The 20,432-nt window shown below is 29.2% G+C and overlaps 1 protein-coding gene across 1 annotated transcript; it reads left to right on the forward strand.

The window, feature by feature from the left end:
- The first annotated feature begins 9,020 nt into the window (after positions 1–9,020).
- LOC107941561 (3-ketoacyl-CoA synthase 19) lies at positions 9,021–10,491 on the forward strand. Its single transcript, XM_016875121.2, has one exon. It carries the CDS (start codon positions 9,091–9,093, stop codon positions 10,483–10,485), a length of 1,395 nt encoding a protein of 464 aa, XP_016730610.2. The 5' UTR covers positions 9,021–9,090; the 3' UTR covers positions 10,486–10,491.
- Positions 10,492–20,432: the final 9,941 nt, after the last annotated feature.

Consider the following 20,432-nt stretch of genomic DNA (forward strand, 5'->3'; position numbering starts at 1 on the left):
AGAATGTTATTTTTTTGTTACATGGATATTAAGTAAATATTTTTTTATTTCAAAATGTCACAACAACAAATTTAATAAAATAATTTTAATAATGTTAACAGACGGACCTAAACTTTTAAATTTGAAAAGTAAAAAGATTAAATTCATGAAAATAAACGTATAGAGATTAAATTCCAAATATACGAAGAGTGCAAGAATTTCAAGCAAATTGTGACCTTTAAACTTTTCCTTTATAATTTAGTCAATAAATAAATAATTAACCTAAACTTGGAGCGTAGGTAAAAACCATACTAATAAATTCTGCTATAAGTTTTAATTTCTTTTTATTTGAAACTTTACTTTCTAGACTTTTATTTTAGGAATTTAATCTTTTATTTTTCAATTTTTAAAATTTATGTGATGGTTAATTTGATTATTTCTTTTAATGTTTTAGTGTCATATTTTGGAAAAAAAAATTTACTTATTAGACATGTAAGTGAAAAATGACGTTGTAATGGACTTAATTTAAATAAAAGAATTTCAATAGTGGTTAATAATTGAACTTGCATTTTTTAATTTGAAAATGTAGAGAAACTAGATTTCTTGAAATAAAATTAAAGAAACTGAATTTCAACGGGCTGCAATTTGAATTTATATTTTTAGGTTCAAATAAAATTAATCATTTAAAATAGTATTTAAAAAATATTTTCCCCTTAATAGGGGAGAGATCTACCTATACGATGTAAAACTTAAATAATTTTACACTCTTTCATAACTTTTTATACAATTAATATTTTAATATTTTAACTGTTAAATGTATAAAGATACCAGTACTTGACATGCATGTAAATTTTTGAATTGATATGATATTTCTATCAGATCGATCTAAAATATTGTTTATATTAATATATATTTAGTTAGGAATTTTTAATTTATGTCAAACTTGATATGCATGATCTACACAAATAGAGTATTGTAATAGGTAAATTTTGGCCTGGGCCCCAAAAAAATAACCGAAGCCAGTGTATGCAATCGGTCAGAAACTAGTTAAAAATAGCCAAATTGAAAGACAATCATTAAATTGTGGCCAAATCAAAAAGATGGAGAAAGTTAAGGAGTTATCAAAATTTGTTGACTTGGTAAAAGGCTAAAAATAGGAAAATATGGTTTTTATTTTATTTTATTTAGGCTATTTTTAGTAAACCCCATGTATATAAATAGGGGTATTTTGTTCTTTAAAAAAAAAACTAATTGACTTTTGGTATTTCTATTTCAATTTGGAATTGGATTGTTCTCTCTTTTCTTATTTCCATTAGAATTGAATTATTTTCTTTTCTCTTTCAATTACGTAGGAATTTTGTCCATTACATTTCAATTTCTTTATTTTTTCTAAATTCGTTCGATTGGTTTTAGCCCTTTTGTTTTTTTATTTGTTTTGCAATTAAGTTTTCATTATTCTTAATTTTGGCCCTAAAATTTGTTTTGGCTACATTTTGGTCTTCCTTGAAGCTGTGTGTTTTGGAGGGTAGGGATTATTTCCTTTTTGGTCCCTCCTTATTATTCGCACGTTTAAATTGGTCCATTTTCTTTTATTTATTTCTGATTTGCCTCAGAATTTTGCTTTAAGGTTCGATTTAATCTTTTTTTATTTTCGCTATTTTATTATCAAATTAACTAATTTAATATATTATTGCTATTATTTTTATGTTTCTATTTATATTTATTTTGTTATTCTAATACTATTATTATTTATCTAATCTTTATTTATCTATTTATATTTCTACTATTATTATATTTCTATTTATTATATTTTTATTTCTATTTATATACTAATATTATTTTCATTATTATTTTTCTTATATATGTTTTTCACTCTTGTTATTAACATTCTATTTATTTATCTATTTTTTTACTTTTTTTGTTATTATCTATTTTAACTTTTTATATAACGCTCATTTCAAATTTTTATACATTATTTACTTTAATATTTTCATATATTATATATTTCAATTTTTTTACACATTATATATTTTGAATTGTTATATTATTTTTAAAGAGTTTTATATATTATTTTATCCTGAATGGATACTATTTTTTTAAATTATTTTATATACTTTAGATCGCTTTTATAATCGTCCTCATTTTAAAAAACCTCTCAAAATAAGGAAATATTTCGTGTTTGGAAATTCGATAAATTGTGCCCTACCGTGTTGGGTTTCGATTTTTCGTTCAACTGAATAACTGAATATCCTTTTGAAATTTCGTCCATGTTTTCTTAAATTAAAATGAGGCAATATTTTGTGTTTGGAAATTCAAGAAATCGTGCCCAATCGTGCTGGGTTTAAACTTACCGTTTGACCAGATAGCCAAATATCATTTTGAAATTTCAAATGCATGAGTTTTGGAAATTATAAGATGATCTTGTATCGAGGGTTTGAAATGTTGTGTCCGATTGTGTTGGATATGATATTTTATTCCTTCTAAGCGAGAGAATCTCAATATCCAATTCTAGTTATCCAAACGTTTTAAATGAATTGTATTTTAAAATCTTTTTCAAATTTTCAACATTAGGACGTTAATTGATCAATACGGTACCAATTTTGGGCGTTACAAGGGTGCTAATCCTTCCTCGCGCGTAACTGACTCCCGAATCCGTTTTCTAGTTTTTCGTAGACCAAAAACGTTGTTTTAATAAACCGAAATACTTTATTAAAATGATCGATCACAAGATGACCCGATCACACCTAAACAAAAAAGATTGGTGGCGACTCCATTTTCGTTTTAAATTCGATATCCTTTTTTCAAAATAAAAATGGTTTCGACAAGTATGAAATATGACAGTTGGATTATAAAAATATTAATTGCATAAAATATTACGAAAAAATATAAAACTACTTAAGTTTTATATCGGTGTAAGTGGGTCCTTTGTTTTTTAATATATATATATATATGCACGATTATTTAAGTGTTTTATTGAGTTGGTCTTACCCTCAATTGGGTCATCAACTCAGATGTTAAATTACGGAAATATTTTTTCTATAATTAAAAAATGTTATATTATTCTAGCATATTTTAGTCTTTTCTATTAAAAAAAAACCAAACACATGAATATGGTAAGATTTGAACTGAACCAATTACATAAGTAAAACATTTACTTTACCATTTAACTAAAGCTTTATTTTGATATTTTTACACATTTTAATTTTAATTGTACACACTTTATTATTTTCATCAATTGAGTATATATATTAATAATGCATTTGATTGAGTTAGTATAACAAGTTAGCTTGATACCGATTTAATACTGATAACAACATAATGATAAACAATTAAATCTATTTTTTAAAACAATTTAATATCATACATATTTCATGTATAATTATTATTAATTAGTTTCAAGCTATATGATTCATTATTTTTTATATGTTATTTTGTAATACGCGTGAGGTACTTCTAGCATATATTATAATTTTTAATTAAATTTAAATAAAATAATTTTTTAACTATTAAATATGAAATTAGGTGGATCTAAATGGGCCGAATTAACGAAATATCTGTTTTTGCCTGGATTTCGTGAACCGATGGACAGACCATTCATTGGTTAATGACTCGTTAGGGTATCGATTGGTGGCTCTGTTATCCGTATCTTGATGGGTAGGATATGAGTTGTGCATTGAATATAGATTTATTTAAGGTTAAATGTTATAAATTTAGTTTTTTTACTTTTATTTGATCAATTTTAATCTATACATCTTTCAAATTGGTCACTTTTAACCATTGGACTTTACAAATTTTAAAAATTTACACCTGCGCCTAATAGTAGCAGTTAGATTTGTTTGGTTAAATTCAATTACCAGTCTTATACTATGCATATAGATATAAATTTAGTCCATTTTCTCCAATAGGATCATTGTAAGCCTTAAGATTTTTTGAATTTTAAAATTACAGTCTTGACGAAAATAACAATCATTAATTTTTAGTGGGCAATATGTGAAAATAATAACCTGACATGATATTACACATATGATAATATATTTGGTGCATTAGATTTTAAAAACAACAAAACTTTACTTAACGAATTTAAAATTATTGTTTAGTGAGGACTGAAATTTTGAATTTGAAAAGTATAAAGATTAAAAAATACCAAATAAAAGTACAGGAATTAAATTCGTAATTTCTACAAAGTACAGTGATTAATGACAACGTTTAACCATTCATTTAACTTTTTAATTATTTTTTATTTAATTGAAAGTTATTATTTATAACATATTCGAATATAGAGTAATATAAGCTGTGCATTGAGTCTTAACTTGATTGATATCGATATTGTTATTAATGTAAGAGAATATAGATTTAAGTGCGTTGAAATGTATTATTCTCTTATTTAAAAAGTGGGAAGAGAGTATGAATAATTTTAGGCGATTATATAAAATCGGTGTCATTTGTAGGGCTACGTTAAAGGGAGACATAAGACGTACTCAGGCCTTGATATGCGCGACCTATAAAGGACAACACATGAAAAACGTAATTAAAAGAATGATATGGCACATGGCACGAAACTTAAAAAATATCTACCTACATCAATATGTCAAAACTTATGAAATTCTAATTATTATACTTTCAAGAGTTATATAATTTATATTCTTAATAAAATCTCATGACATTATGTTACAAGACAATCAAGCATTAATTTAATTTAAAAAATTATTAAAATAAGTTATATTATTTAAGGATGTTTAAATTTTTTATTTTAAAAAATGAATAAAAATATGTATGTAATGGGATTTAAACACAAGCTAATTAGATTAGTAAAACATCAACTTTACCACTTGACTAAAACTTTATTTTGATATTAATTTATACATTTTTTAATGTGTACAATTTGTTATCTACATCAGTTGTATGTATTAATAATGTTATTGATTAAGTTTCTTGTGACACCAACTCAAGATTGATGTCAACACCGTGATAAACAATTGTACTCATTTAGTATGCTTAATTTGATATATTTATGTGATCAATTTAATCTAATTTTTTCTATTTTATTATCGTAGATATTTAATGTGTTATTATTAAATAGTTCCAAATCATACATTTCATTATTTATGTATCTTTTAAATCACAAATTTGAATCCTAAATGCATGATTTCCTCACTTATACACGTGTAATAAAATTTCTTGGTATATTAATAATGTCATTGATTAAGTTGGTGTCACAAGTTAACTCGACATTAATTCAAGATTGATGACAATACCATGATTAACAATTCTAATTCATTTAGTTCTTAATATGATGTATTTATGTGTTTAAATTTTATTTTACTTACAATTTAATCTTTTTTATTTTAATATCGTACATATTTCATTTGTTATTATTAATTAGTTTCAAACCATTCATTACATTATTTATCATGTGTTATATTCAAACAAACCTTTGTGTTCTAAGTACGTAGTTTCCACATATCTGTGATAGGGATACTAGTGTCATTTAAATATGATCATAATAACCAAGACTTATTTGGAGGAATGATTAAAGTTCTCGTCATTCAGGATCATAACACAATGAAACACGCAAAACAGAATCCTAATACATGATATGAAAAATGAGAGAGATTTACTTGCACTCATGTAAAAATGACATACACGTGTGGATCATGTATATCTAGTTTTACACATCTACAACTTTTTTTATGGTTAATATCTTAATAATCCAATTCTTATATTTCACATTCCATTCATATAAATCAACATGTCAAGTTTAAAGTAAATTAATATAAAAAAATTAAATATAATAATAATTCAAAATAAAACTATGTACTCTATTGAAAAATATTATATATTAATAGGGTTGAAGTTAGAAATTTTTTTTAGGGGAGACCGAAATTAAATTTTAATTTTTACGATAATAAAAATATAATTTCACAATTTTAATAGCTTATATCTTTATAATTTTTAAAAAATTAAATTAAATTTTTATCAATTTTAATAAGATTAAAATATAATTTTACTTTTATTAATTTTAAAAAATTTAAATGAAAAAATTTTTATTTTAAGGACCCACATTCTGCAAGCCGTAGTTTCCGCCCATTATAAACAACTTTAAAATTATAAAAAATTTAATACCTAAACCCTTAACCTTAACAACTTAACCCATACCAATATAGCAAGCTAACAATAAATGCTTCCTTATTTATATCAAACCAAAAGCAATAAAATTTTCTAAATGAAACAAATAAAAGAAAAACCAACCATTCAAAAACAACTGGCTAAAACCATGAGCATTGAATTAAATGTGCCAAATACGACCCGGCAATGCTGGACAGCTATTTTACAAAAATTTATATAAAAATGTTAATTTTAATTTTAACTTAATTAATATAAATATTATTACTAATATAAGAGAACGTAAGTTTAAAGATGTCAAAATGTATTATTTTTTTATATATAAATTAGAAACAAACTAAACATTATATCAAATAAGACAAATTTAATAATCCGTATAAGTTTTTAATTTTTAATAGTGATTCTGCTATATTTTATTATTTCATTTATTATGTAATATTATATAATTTTCTTTTTTTCTTATCGCTATTGGTTGAACAGCTACTGTAAGTCTACCTTTCTAATTAAATAGCCGATTTTGTTTTTTTTTTAAAGGGGAAAAAAAAACAGGTCGGCATCCTATAAAAGCACTAGCTGAATTTATTAAATTGCAGCTATTGGTTGAACATATAATTTGTCTGCATGCATGTGTCCGTATTATTCAGTTTTAATTTATTTTAAAATATTTATGTTTGATTTATATATGATGCAATATAATATTTCAAAAATAAAATTCAAGTGTAAAATAAGAAATTTTAAGCCAGTTTGAGGTATTCAACATAAAATCCTCTTAACACAAATATATTTTTTAATTAAAATAATATATATATAATAAACAAGTTTTTTTTCTTAAATAAGAAAAATATTAAATGGAAAAAAATATGGGTAATCTTATCAATACGACTTTTCGTTTTTCAAGAATCAAAATTTAATGTCATTTTTTGTTTTTTTAAAAGGAAAAAATTAAAATAAAGAGAAACATAAGATATTAATTTGGTTGAGAGTATATAAATAACTTAATATTTGATTCTTCCAATGAAAATTATTAAATTATTTTAAAAGTCATCAATGTATAAATTTATTGATAGTTGAGTGATCAAATTATAAATTTATCCATTTTCACAATTAACATCCATTAGGAACTTAACATACTATTGATCAACTTATAACTTTTGAATAATTTGTAACTTTTTGAAATTAAATAATCTAAATATAACTTTACTAATGATTTAATAATTTTGGGTATAGTTTAGACTATCTTCATATTTTATTGATATACGTGATCAAATTCAAAATATGAATAATCCTTATATTTTCATATATATATATATGTATCAATATTATTCAAAAAATTATGATAAGGATATGATATTCATCCTCTCTTTCTTTGGTGAATTATAATAATAAGTTAAAGCTCAAATAACAAATATAACTAACCATCACATGAGGTTCATATGATATTCATCTTTGTAGCCAGGGGTAAAGCCTAAACAATTTTTTTAGGGGGCGAATGAAATTTTAATTTTTTTATAGTCTGTATCTTTATAATTTTTAAAAAATTAAATCAAATTTTTATAATTTTAAAAAGACCAAAATATAATTTTACCTAATAATTTTCTATTTTAGGGATTGAATTCTAACCACCCTAAATTCCCCTCTGATTATAGCTACGTGCATAACCCAATCGTCATTGAAATTACACTTACTTTGTTAGTGAAGCTAAATTCTAACTTTTTATATGGAAGCATCATTAAATTTTCGTAAAAAAAAAGTTTAAAATTTATTTTTTATTTTTATATACTAATAATTTGTTATTAATCTATCAAGTGACGTCAATATTTTATGTAAAGTAGTAGTGCATTTGATTAATTTGTTGGACTGAAATAAGGTATAAGTATTAAATAATTTCTCAAGCGCATTTTACTCTATTTTACCATTAAAAAAATAAAATATATTATATTAATGATATATAATTTTAAGAGTTAGGTGAGGTGGTAAAAGTTTTTTTTTACTTTAATTAGTAGTTGAAGGTTTGATCCTTATTTTGAGTATGAAGTAGCTTTAAAACTCGTGGTTAACGTCCATCTCTTTAATGAGCCTATCGAACGTGAAGTGTTAATCATTAGTAGATACATTGGGCAACAAATATAATAATATTTGTATATAATTTATAAAAGTAAATATTGTTATTAATTAATCAATTTGAATCATAAAAATTTTAAGGGAAAAAAACTCAATATCTAATTGTAAGAATCGAAACCCATCAATAACCCGACCCGTAAATCTGCTTTATCGAAAATTTTACAATTTCTTTTTTTTTGTCTTCCCCCCCAAACACCCATTTTCCAGTTGTTTATTCCCCTGTGCTACTCTCAACTCAACCACCATCTTCTACCCTACTAAAAGTCTAAGACATACTAAATGCTCAATACTATTCCCACGTTACAAGTTGGTGACCATATTTTCAAACCCTTTTATGCAATCTTTTAAAATTCTTGATTAGATTCATCGAATGACTTATTTTTAATTCAATCAATTCTATTAATATGATAGTTAGTATAATAATAAATTAATTAATTAAAATTTTATAAACATTAAAAATTATAAACATTAACTTTTTTCCAACTTTTTATTTAAATTTTAATTTTTTTTATTAATTCTAAGCAATTCATGCAAAAATCGATCCAATATCACTGCTTTTATCTCTATCAAGACCAAATTTTTATAATATCACAATGGTAATAGTTTTATAATTTAAATTTATTTATTTTCCACATTAAATTCTAGCGTTACATTAAATAGTATAATTTATTAAATAATTAAAATTTATAATTATCTGAACATTTAAAAAATTAAAATGGTTGAAATTCAATTTTTTTAAAAAGAATTATACCAAAAAAGAGATGGAGAACTTTTAAGCATAAATAGATGCAAAGTCTCATACATGAACGTCCCTAAAAAAAGATTCCAGAAAAGCTTAAAAGTTCTCTCTTTTTTCTCTCTTAATCAATGGATCTTTTCATGGCAATATCGTTATTATTTCTTTGCTTCATTTTCTTCATTTACAAGTCATATTTACAAAAGAGGAACCAAAACTGCTATCTTTTAGGGTACGAGTGCTACAAAGCTCCAGATGACCTGAAACTCGATACCGAAACTTGTGGGAAACTCATTTTGAGGAACAAAAACCTGGGTTCAGACCAATACAAGTTCTTGCTTCGGACAATGGTTAATGCTGGCATCGGTGAAGAAACTTACGGCCCAAGAAACGTCATTGATGGCACTGAAGAAACCCCGAATCTTCCTGGTTCGCTTTCGGAGGTCGACGATATCGTCTTCGGAACCCTCGATAAACTCTTTGATAACAACGGAGTTTCCCCTTCGGAAATCGATATCCTCGTGATCACTATCTCGATGATTACTTCGGTTCCGTCGTTGCCGGCTCGGGTTATTAACCGATACAAGATGAGGGATGATGTTAAAGTGTTTAATCTCTCGGGAATGGGGTGCAGTGCTAGTGTTATTGCGGTCGACCTCGTACATCATTTGTTCAAAACGTATACGAACTCATTTGCAGTGATTGTTAGCTCGGAATCTTTGATTCCGAATTGGTATCGCGGCAACGAAAGATCGATGATGCTTCCCAATATTTTGTTCAGATTGGGAGGGTGTTCGTTGTTGTTGACGAATAAAAGCTCGATGAAACATAAATCTTTGATGAAATTAAAGCTTTCTGTTCGTTTCCATGGTGGAGCAAGCGACGAAGCTTATCAAAGTTGCACCAGGGTCGAAGATTCCCAAGGCTACTGCGGTTTTTCACTTTCGAAAAGCCTGCCACAAGCCGCTGCGAAAGCCATAACAATGAATTTCCGAGTCTTACTCCCGAAGACGCTACCGTTAGGCGAACTTGTTCGGTACGCGACGGTTTCGTTCTTACACTCGAAAACGAATAACAAGAAGGGCAAAACTCCAAGCTTGAATATGAAATCCGGGTTTCAACATTTCTGTATTCATCCTGGTGGAAGGGCAGTGATTGATGCAATGGGACGAAGTCTAGGGCTAAACGAATACGACCTGGAACCGACTCGGATGGCACTTCATCGGTTCGGGAACACGTCCGCGGCCGGAATATGGTATGTTTTAAGTTACATGGAAGCTAAGAAGAGGCTTAAGAAAGGTGATAGGATATTGATGATCAGTCTTGGAGCAGGTTTTAAATGTAATAATTGTGTATGGGAAGTCATGAAGGACGCCATGGATGATGTTAACGTGTGGAAAGATTGTATCAGTCGATATCCTGTGAAATCTACTGCCAATACGTCGTTCTTGGAGAAGTACAGTTGGGTCAATGAACTCGAACTCCAACCCGAACTGAACAAAAAAATAGACAAAATCAAAAATTGAGTCGAATTATTTTTCAATAGTTTTACTATAGGTTTTATCATTAAAAATATTTTAAAAATTGAATTGAATTATTTTGTTTATGATTATTATGCTTATTTATGAACTTTTTTGTATTTTTTTTTCTCTTTATTGCATTACTATTATTATTTTTTATAAAACTTATGATAGAGATTAATAAATTTTATTATATAGATTTTGAAATATTTGTATATTTATGTCATGTTTGTATAATATTTGCAATTATTTATTTAAGGGAGAACTACTTCTAGAAGATGGGATTATTTTAGGGTTTTAGGGAGAATTGCTGAAAAAGGGGTCTGAAAACATTTGGTCTATAATTTGAACTATTATTTTTATAGTAATAATAGATAATTAATTACAAACAAATAGAAACATAGTTAGAAATAGACAACAAGGATTGATTATCTAATTGAATCTGAGCAGCAACTTTAGAAGGAGTAACATGAAAAACTCAGGTTTAAGTGGAAACTCTTTCATTAAACTCACCAAAATGTGGGGAGCAAAATTCGTTTCATTAAACTCACCAAAATGTGGGGAGCAAAATTCGTTTATCTTAAAATCTACTTAATGACCACTCGCCATTCACATCTACACTGTTCTTAGATTCGTAAAATTAAATCTCAATTCACTTGTCCTTTAAAGCTACCATGAATATCTTTAATAGCCTAAATACAATCAATCTCAAGATAACCTCTTTCCATTTGAAATCCCATGCTAGATGAAGGCCATCATAAACAACTCAAAGTTAAGCTTGTTCAACACTACATTTTTCAATATTTCTTCTAATCCCCCATAGTCACCTATCATAATCATCTCTTGCCGGATTGTGAGCACCATTAACATTTAATTTAAAAGAACCAGCAGATGGTAGACTCCACCTACAATTCCTATACGTTGATTGCTCGTAGCTCCACTAGACCTGTTAGGCCTCAAGTTAATATATGTCGCCCAACACCACAAAAACTGTATATTAGCAAAATCTAATGAATCCTCCCAAAAAACCGTAAGATTATTTTGTTTCCAAAAACTTTTTTAAAATTAAATAGATATATGTATTTACTCGGTACCCTAATGTGACCGATTACAAAACATTCTCTCTGAAATTTTTTTCTATTTTTTTCCCAATCACGTTTAAGCTCAGAAAGCATCAATATGAAAAGAAGAGAAAAAATGGAAGAAGAAGAAGAAGAAGAAGCATTAAATAGTTATAATTTAATGAGACAAGAAAATCTTTATTCACATTGGCCACTTGATAGGGAAAGTTAAAAGTAGGCATAAAGATGATAATAAACCCACTCATTCAAAACTCCGTTTATCCGTACAATTAATTTGAAGTCAATATTTAGGTAGGGATAGAAATAAAATTTAAAAAAACGGAGGACTAAAATTAATAATTGCTTTTTTTTAAATTTCTTCGGCTCCACTCAATTTTGATAATTAGTAAATTGTCATTTTTCAAAAGAGCGGAGAAATTTAGTATTTACCAATTTTGAAAGTGAGTAATTAAAAACAATTAGTAATAACAATCAGTTTTCCATCAATTTACTTATTTTTAATTGGTGTATTAACAAATTTAACTTTTAATATTTATATATTCTATCAATTTAATCCTAATTCTAAATAATTGAATAAAAATTATTTTTATTTTTTTTAGAATCTTGATCAAATTAATAAAAATTTAAAGATCGAGAGATTGAATATTAAATTTATTATTAAAATAATTAAAAATAAAATAAATTGACCAAAAAGGTGAACATTATTACTTCCAACTTTCGAAATTAACAAACATTAAATTATTTTATTTTTAAAAGAGAATAATTTACTAAATTATTTTATTTTTAAAAGAGAATAATTTGCTTAATATATATTAAAAATTGAGAGAGAATAATAATTTTTAAAGTCTGCACCTAAATTTAAACTAAAAAATTCGGAAAAATAAAATGTTGAAACGCGGTTGGACAAACGAATAAACCTACGTGTACTACATAAGGAGACCAGATTTCATTTATGACCGAAGAGATATCATAACTTCCTCAGATCCACAATAAAGCCTCCACATTAAAATGAACCAACTACCCCAATTACCTGTCTCCATTGCTTTAAATTTGGGTTAAAGTATCTGAGGCGACTTATCAAATTAGTTATTGTTAGATTTGTTAACAAATCGGGCTATTCGTTTAGGTATGAAGGTTTATTTATAAAATGAGAGGGTTTAGTAAAAAATATAAAGCTCGAAAAATAAATTTGAGTAAAATTTAATGCCCATTTTTTATATTGACTAAGTCTTAGGCAATATTTTTCGGCTTGAGTCCAGCCGACCCAAATATATTATGTTATAAAAATATTATATTAATTATATATGTTAAATAATTATGTATATTTATATTTATATTAAATCACTAACTCAATAATAATTAAATTCATTATCTAAAACCTAAAAAAAAACCTTACCTAACTAAATAACCCAATTCAAAATATAAAATTTAAAAAATTATATTTAATACAATAAAATATTTATTATATTTATTTGTGTTTTTAATATAATAAAATATTTATTATATTAATATAGTGTTTTTTTAATATGAATACTTTTTAATGTGTTAGAAAACTTTTATTTTAATATATTTTAACGTATTTTTAGTGCATTTAAGGTATTGTTTTAAAGTAAATAAAAACTAATATAAAAAAACCAAATATGAATGGGCTAGGTTGGGCCTGGTTTTACCTTTTTTAAATTGTGTCGGGCTTGGACAAAAAGTAAGCCCATTTTTTGGGTTAGGCCGGGCCTGAGCTTAGAAAATTGGTCTAGATACCTTGCATGGGTCCAACATAAACTCATTCCGACCCATGACAACCTCTAATCCTTATACTATTAGAAAGAATCAAATAAGCCTAAATAATAACAGAGTTAACATTTACTATATAAAAAATACCTTGAAATTAATTTTTTTTTCAATTTTAGTTCAATTTGTCATTTCTAAAACCATAAAAAATAATTTTTTAACCATAAATCATTCCTAAAACGGCATAACTAGAAACTCATAATGCCCGTACCTGGTTCTAAAGGCTGTTTTTGGCACATTTGACTCCTTTACCCGTAGCTGATAATAACCCGATCGAAGATCAATCTTTGAAAACATAGTAGCACCTCTCAGCTGATCAAATAAATCATCAATCCGGGGTAACAGGTACTTATTCTTTATGGTTACTTTATTAAGCTGCCGGTAATCGATACACAATCTCAAAGACCCGTCTTTCTTTTTCACAAACAAAATCGGAGCACCCCAAGGTGAATGACTCGGTCAGACAAAACCCTTATCAACAAGTTCTTGCAACTGTGTCTTTAACTCCTTTAATTCTGTAGGAGCCATCCGGTACGGAGCTATAGAAATTGGAGTAGTTCCCGGAATCAAGTCTATAGAAAATTCCACTTCTCTTTCTGGTGGCAATCCCGGTAATTCCTCTGGAAACACATCGAAAAATTCACATACCACTAGAACTGCCTGTATCTTTGACTCAGATACCTTGGTGTCGATTACATAAGCCAAGTAAGCATCATACCTTTTTTTGACATACCTTTGTGCTGCCATTACTGAAATCACATCAGATAACCCCTCTGTCTAATCAGATTTAACCCGGAGCAACTCACCATTCTGACATTTTAGCACAATATATTTTTGTCTACAATTTACTACCGCATCATGCTGGGTTAACCAATCCATGCCCAATATCACGTCAAATTCATCAAATGGCAGTAACATCAAATCAGCCGGGAAACAATAACCTCTTACCATCAATGGACAATTTTTACAAATTTTATCCACCAACACAGACTGGCCTAGGGGGTTCGAGACTTTAACCACAAATTCAGTAGGTTCAACAGGTAAATTTTTAACAATTGCAAGTTTAACACATATATATGAATGCGTAGAACCAGGATCAATTAATGCAGTAATATCAATATCAAGTAAAGAAAATGTACAAGTAATAATATTAGGTGCTGAGGCATCTTCTCTGGCACGAATGGCATATGTCCTAGCAGGTGCTCGTGCTTCAGACCTGCCTGCAATATCTTTCGTAGCTCCTCGGCTACCACTGACATTACCAGATGGTCGAGGTGGTCTACCTCTCGAAACTGGATTACTCGGCTTCGATATCTGTTCAGCTTCTTTTTCATCTCTTTCTGGACAATCTCTGAGAAATGGTCAAAAGAACCACATCGGTAACAAGCCCCGCTCTTTAATCGACATTCACCAAAATGAGCTTTATTACAGTACTGGCATCTCGGTTTAGGAGTGCCAACACTACCAACACTGGTCACTGATGGAGTAGAAGGTCTTGGATTAGTGCGTTGAGAACTTCGCTCTCTGCCCGAATACCCAGTGGCTGAGGTAGAACGATCCTGATACTTCTTCAATTTCTTTGAAGCAGAAAACTGAGATTTTCCCATCGGTCTTTTACTAAAAATTCGAGCTTCCCTCTCAGCCTGTTTCTTTTCTTTGCTTAATTCTTCTGCTTTATAAGCTCTCTCTACCAATATAGCAAACTCTCGAATTTCAAGAATTCCGATTAGTAGCTTAATGTCTTCATTTAACCCTTCTTTGAATCATTTGCACATTTCAGCTTCTGACTGTACCCATTCTCGAGCATATTTACTCAATCGAACAAATTCTCTTTCATATTCAGATACTGATCTGTTACCATGTTTCAACTCAAGAAATTCTTTTCTTTTCTGATCGAGAAACCTCTAGCTGATATATTTTTTTCTGAACTCGGTCTAAAAGAATTCCCATGTAATTTCTTCTTTCGAAACAACTGAAGCTTTATTATTCCACCAATGGTAAGCTGTGTCTTTTAGCAGTGAGAAGGCACATTTCAGACATTCTTCTGATGTACAAGATAATTCTTCCAGAACCCGAGTAGTGTTTTCTAACCAGAATTCAGCCCGTTCAGAATCATCATCAACTGCTGCTCGAAATTCTTCGACCCCATATTTTTGAATTTTATCTACTGGAGCTTTTCCTTTTCTGACAGATTCAGTACCTGCACCCTGTGGGATCTCGGGAACCGGTGAAGGAGCAGGAGGGGGAACTTGAACTTGCTGCACTACAGGGTTAGTTCTTAAGTATTGATTAAACCATTCATTCATCATTTGAAAAAAGACTGTTTTTGCCTCCTCCCCTTGACCCTCTGTCTCAGGCCTTCTACTGCTAGTTTCTTCTCTTTGTACTGAAGCCGGAGCATGACTCCCAATTTCCTCAAATTGAGCTCGGTCGGATGACATTACTATAAGAAAAACACATTTTAAATGGTCAGGAGATATCACACTATCAATAATAATTTAAATGGCATGTATAGCTAATCCCGTATTTGCTACATCGGTCCTAGAACCGACTAAACCGTAGCTCTGATACCAATAAATGTAATACCCCTACCCGTATTCATTTTCTGAAATAGGGTACGAAGTATTACCGGAGTTTACGAATTAATTTTTTTAACTCAATATAACCCCTTTATAGATATCTAACCTTCCCTGAAATTTTAAACCAAAAACAATCAACATCAATCAGTCCAATTTAACATATTTTCAAGATAAATTCATGCATATTTATAAAATAACGTCACCACATACCCAAAACCAGGTTTGTTAACCATACCAATGGCTAACTTTACATTCATTTCATAGAATCATTTACTTTAATAGCTTGTACATGCCATTGATTTCCAAAATAAAGTTTCTTTATATACCAAAATCCTGAGGTTGACAGTGTGATGTGTCTCCGACCAAATCCGACCTCCGAGCTCTTAACACTACAAAACAGGGAAAAATGAAACGGGGTAAGCACTTTGTGCTTAGTAAGCTCATGTAACAAGAATTATACTTACCTAATATTTTCAATACAATATAATAAACATTCATATATCCATTCAATGCATTATTACTTTAACATGCACAAACTCAACATTCAAGTTAGTAAAATAATTTTCATGTATCAATAATATATATACCATGATTGATGAGCTCGTCAATACCATGAGTTCCATTTCCTTGCTATTTTTCCATATTTATCCCGTTGAATTTATCGGAATTTCGATGGATTTTCAGAGGTACACATTTATTGTACAATTCCGGGTCCATCAATTCATATTCATGTGCGCACATATCCATTTCAGAGAGCACACTCCCGCGAACCTCAACCTTGCAGCGGGATTACCAGTCCAGGCTAAATCCCCTGCAATATAAACTCATTCAGTATTGTCGGGATTACCAGTCCAGGCTAAATCCCCTGCAACGACAATTACTCTAATGAGCTTGGATCTGAATTACCAATCCAGGCTAAATTCAGACTCTAATTCGGATTACCCGTCCGGGCTAAATCCATTTTACACATATTCTTCGGGAGGGCTATATTAGGATAGGATCACTCGTCCGGGCTAGATCCTTTTTACCGTCAATTCCTTTTCAGAGATCCATCGAATTTTCCTTTCATTCAAACGGGATTTCTTCCCATTTTATCAAATATATCAATGTTTCATAAATTTCCATATAATGAACATTCAAATCATATTCATATCAAAAACATGCATTTCAAGCATTTAAGAATATAATTCAAGTTACACAAACTTACCTTGATACTTGTTTGTAAACAATAAAAATCTACTAATCCCGAACTTTTTCCTTTCCTCGATCTAGCTTCGTATTTGAATCTTCCGGATCTAAATAAATAAATTTAATTATCAATTTAATACATTTCATGTTCATATGCAACATTCTCTATAATTCAACTATTATTTATAGTTCATTCAAAGCTGTCTACTTGAGTCATAGTCACTAAATTATTTATAACTTGATCTACGGAACTCCAAATTAAGATCCGTTAATTTTCCCTAAAACTAGACTCGTATATATTTTTACCATAAAATTTTCAGAATTTTTGGTTTAGCCAATAAGTACAGTTTATTCTTTAAAGTCACCCCTGTTCTGCTGTCGATAGTTCTGACCCTTCTCCACTAAAAATTAATTATCTCTTCATACAGAATTCAAATAATGTTCTCGTTTGTTTCTATTAAAAATAGACTCATTAAGTATTCTATAAATATAAATTTAATCCCATAATTATTTTTCTTCAATTTTTTATGATTTTTCAAATTCAGAACAGGGGAACCCGAATTCATTCTGACCTTGTCTTAAAAAATTCATTATATCTCAAAATTTGCAAATCCATTGCTTACACTATTTCTTCTATGAGAAACTAGACTCAATAAGCTTTAATGCCATATTTTTTTCATCTTCTAACTCGACGTCTACAATTTATGGTGATTTTTCAAAGTTAGTCTACTGCTGCTGTCCAAACTGTTTTTGTGCAAGCTGTTTATTACCATTTTTCCCCTAAACTTTTAATAAATGATAATTTCGTCCCTACTCAATTAGCCTCTCAATTGAGCTGATTTTTCTCAATTAACATTTTATTCTATCACCTTAAAATAGTTTACAACCTTTAGGAATAAGAATTTCAGCAATAGACTTTAATTCCAAGCATTTTCACAATTAGGTCCTAAAAATCAATTTCTATTGAAATTACCTAATAAAATCATCTCATAAACAAATTAAAGCTTTAATTTCATTCTATTTCACCATAAACTTACAGCACTCAACCATGGTGACTTTCAATTTCATCCATGAAATCAAAAACTAATGAATTTAATAGTAGGACCTAGTTGTAAAAGTCTTAGAAACACAAAAATTACAAGAAAAAGGCAAGGATTAACTCACTTGGTGCAAAAATTATGAAATACCAGCTTAGAGAACCCTCCTATGGCGTTTTTAGCTGCTGGAATTGAAGAGAAATGAAGAGAAATCTAGATATTCCCTATTTAGTCCTAGTTTTATTTAGTTAATTTTGCAATATTCCAATTTTACCATTAATTTATCAATTTTTCTGCTGATTTCATACCCTTGCCGTCCAGCCCAAATAACTTTTAGGTCTAATTACCTTTTAAATCCTTTCTCATTAGACTTTTAAGCTATTTAATCATTCTAGCAACTTTTACACCTATTACAATTTAGTTCTTTTCATTTAATTGACTACCCAAAGATTAAAATTTTCTAACGAAATTTTAATACCACATTAATAACATTTCATAAATATTTATAAAATTATTTTGACTCGGTTTTACGAGATAGAGGTCTCGATACCTTGTTTTTACCCAATTTCTTCAATAATTTTTTTTTCTATCTAATCACTAAATTGGTAAAATTTTTCTATCAATATTTTCATACGATTTTCCTATCATATCAATTTTCAAGCAAAAATATTGAAATAAATTTCTCTTTAAATCAGATTTGTGGTTACGAAACCACTATTCTAATAATTTTGAATTTAGGCCATTACAACTCTCCCCCCTTTAAGGATTTTCGTCCTCGAAAATCTTACCAGTAAAGAGGTTTGGGTATTGTTTTCTCATTGCCTCCTCCAGTTCCCATGTCGCTTCCTCAATCCCGTGCTTTTGCCACAATACTTTCACCAAATTTATCTTTTTATTTCTAAGCTCTTTTGTCTCCTGTGCCAATATCTTGACCGGTTCTTCACTGTAAGTCATATTCAGTTGAATCTCTACTTCTGTCGGAGAAATAACATGTGAAGGATCTGATCGATATCATCGTAACATAGATACATGAAAAACATTATGGATTCTATCAAGTTCCGGTGATAATGCCAATCGATAAGCGACCGGTCCAATTCTTTCTATGATTTCATATGGCCCGATAAATCTTGGACTCAGTTTACCCTTTCGACCAAATCGGAGGACTTTCTTCCAAGGAGACACTTTCAGGAATACCTTGTCACAGACTTGAAATTCAATCTCTTTTCGTTTAAGGTCGGCATATGATTTTTGACGATCGGAAGCTGCTTTTAGACTATCTCGAATAACCTTTACTTTTTCTTCTGTTTCCCGGATCAAATCAATCCTATGTATCTTCCTTTCACTAAGCTCTGTCCAATATAACGGTGTTCTACATTTTCTACCATACAAAGCTTCATAAGGATCCATTTTAATACTGGACTGATAACTGTTATTGTAAGCAAATTCAATCAAATGTAGATACCTCTCCCAATTACCTTCAAACTCTAGTATACAACATCGGAGCATATCTTCCAATACTTGAATTACACGCTCAGATTGACCATCTGTCTGAGGATGAAATGTAGTGCTGAAATACAACTAAGTACCCAAGGCTTCTTGCAATTTGTCCTAGAAACGAGACGTAAATCGGGGATCTCTATCTGATATAATGGAGACAGGCACTCCATGTAGCCTGACAATCTCAGATATGTACAGTTCAGCTAGTTTATCTAAAGAAGAATCTATACGTACCGAAATAAAGTGAGCTGACTTTGTTAATCGGTCAACAATCACCCAAATAACATCTTTTTCCTCGGAGACAAAGGTAGCCCCGATACAAAATCCATAGTGATTCTTTCCCATTTCCATTCCGGTATAGTAATTGGCTGAAGTAACCCCGAAGGTACCTGATGTTCAACTTTAACTTGCTGACATATTAAACACATTGATACAAACTCAGAGATATCACGTTTCATTCCCGACCACCAGTACATCTTTTTCAGATCATTATACATTTTATTACTCCCCGGATGTACAGACATAGTACTGCTGTGAGCCTCGCGTAGAATCTTCTAAATGAGCTCTGAATTCTGAGGTACACATACCCTACCTCTGAATAATAAACAACCATCAGAACCAATCTGAAATTCAGAATCAATACCTGACTCACACTGTGCCCGTTTAACTTGTAACTTCTCATCATTCTTCTGAGCTTCACATATTTGCTGTAAAAATATCGGTTTAGCTCTTAATTCTGCTAGAATTGAACCATCATCAGTCAATGATAACCGGGTATTCAT

The sequence above is a fragment of the Gossypium hirsutum genome, chromosome A06 (genome assembly GCF_007990345.1).
Source record: "Gossypium hirsutum isolate 1008001.06 chromosome A06, Gossypium_hirsutum_v2.1, whole genome shotgun sequence".
NCBI lineage: Eukaryota > Viridiplantae > Streptophyta > Magnoliopsida > Malvales > Malvaceae > Gossypium > Gossypium hirsutum.

Excerpts from the sequence above, each read along its gene's own strand:
- LOC107941561 (XM_016875121.2), top strand. The coding sequence starts at position 9,091 with ATGGATCTTTTCATGGCAATATCGTTATTATTTCTTTGCTTCATTTTC.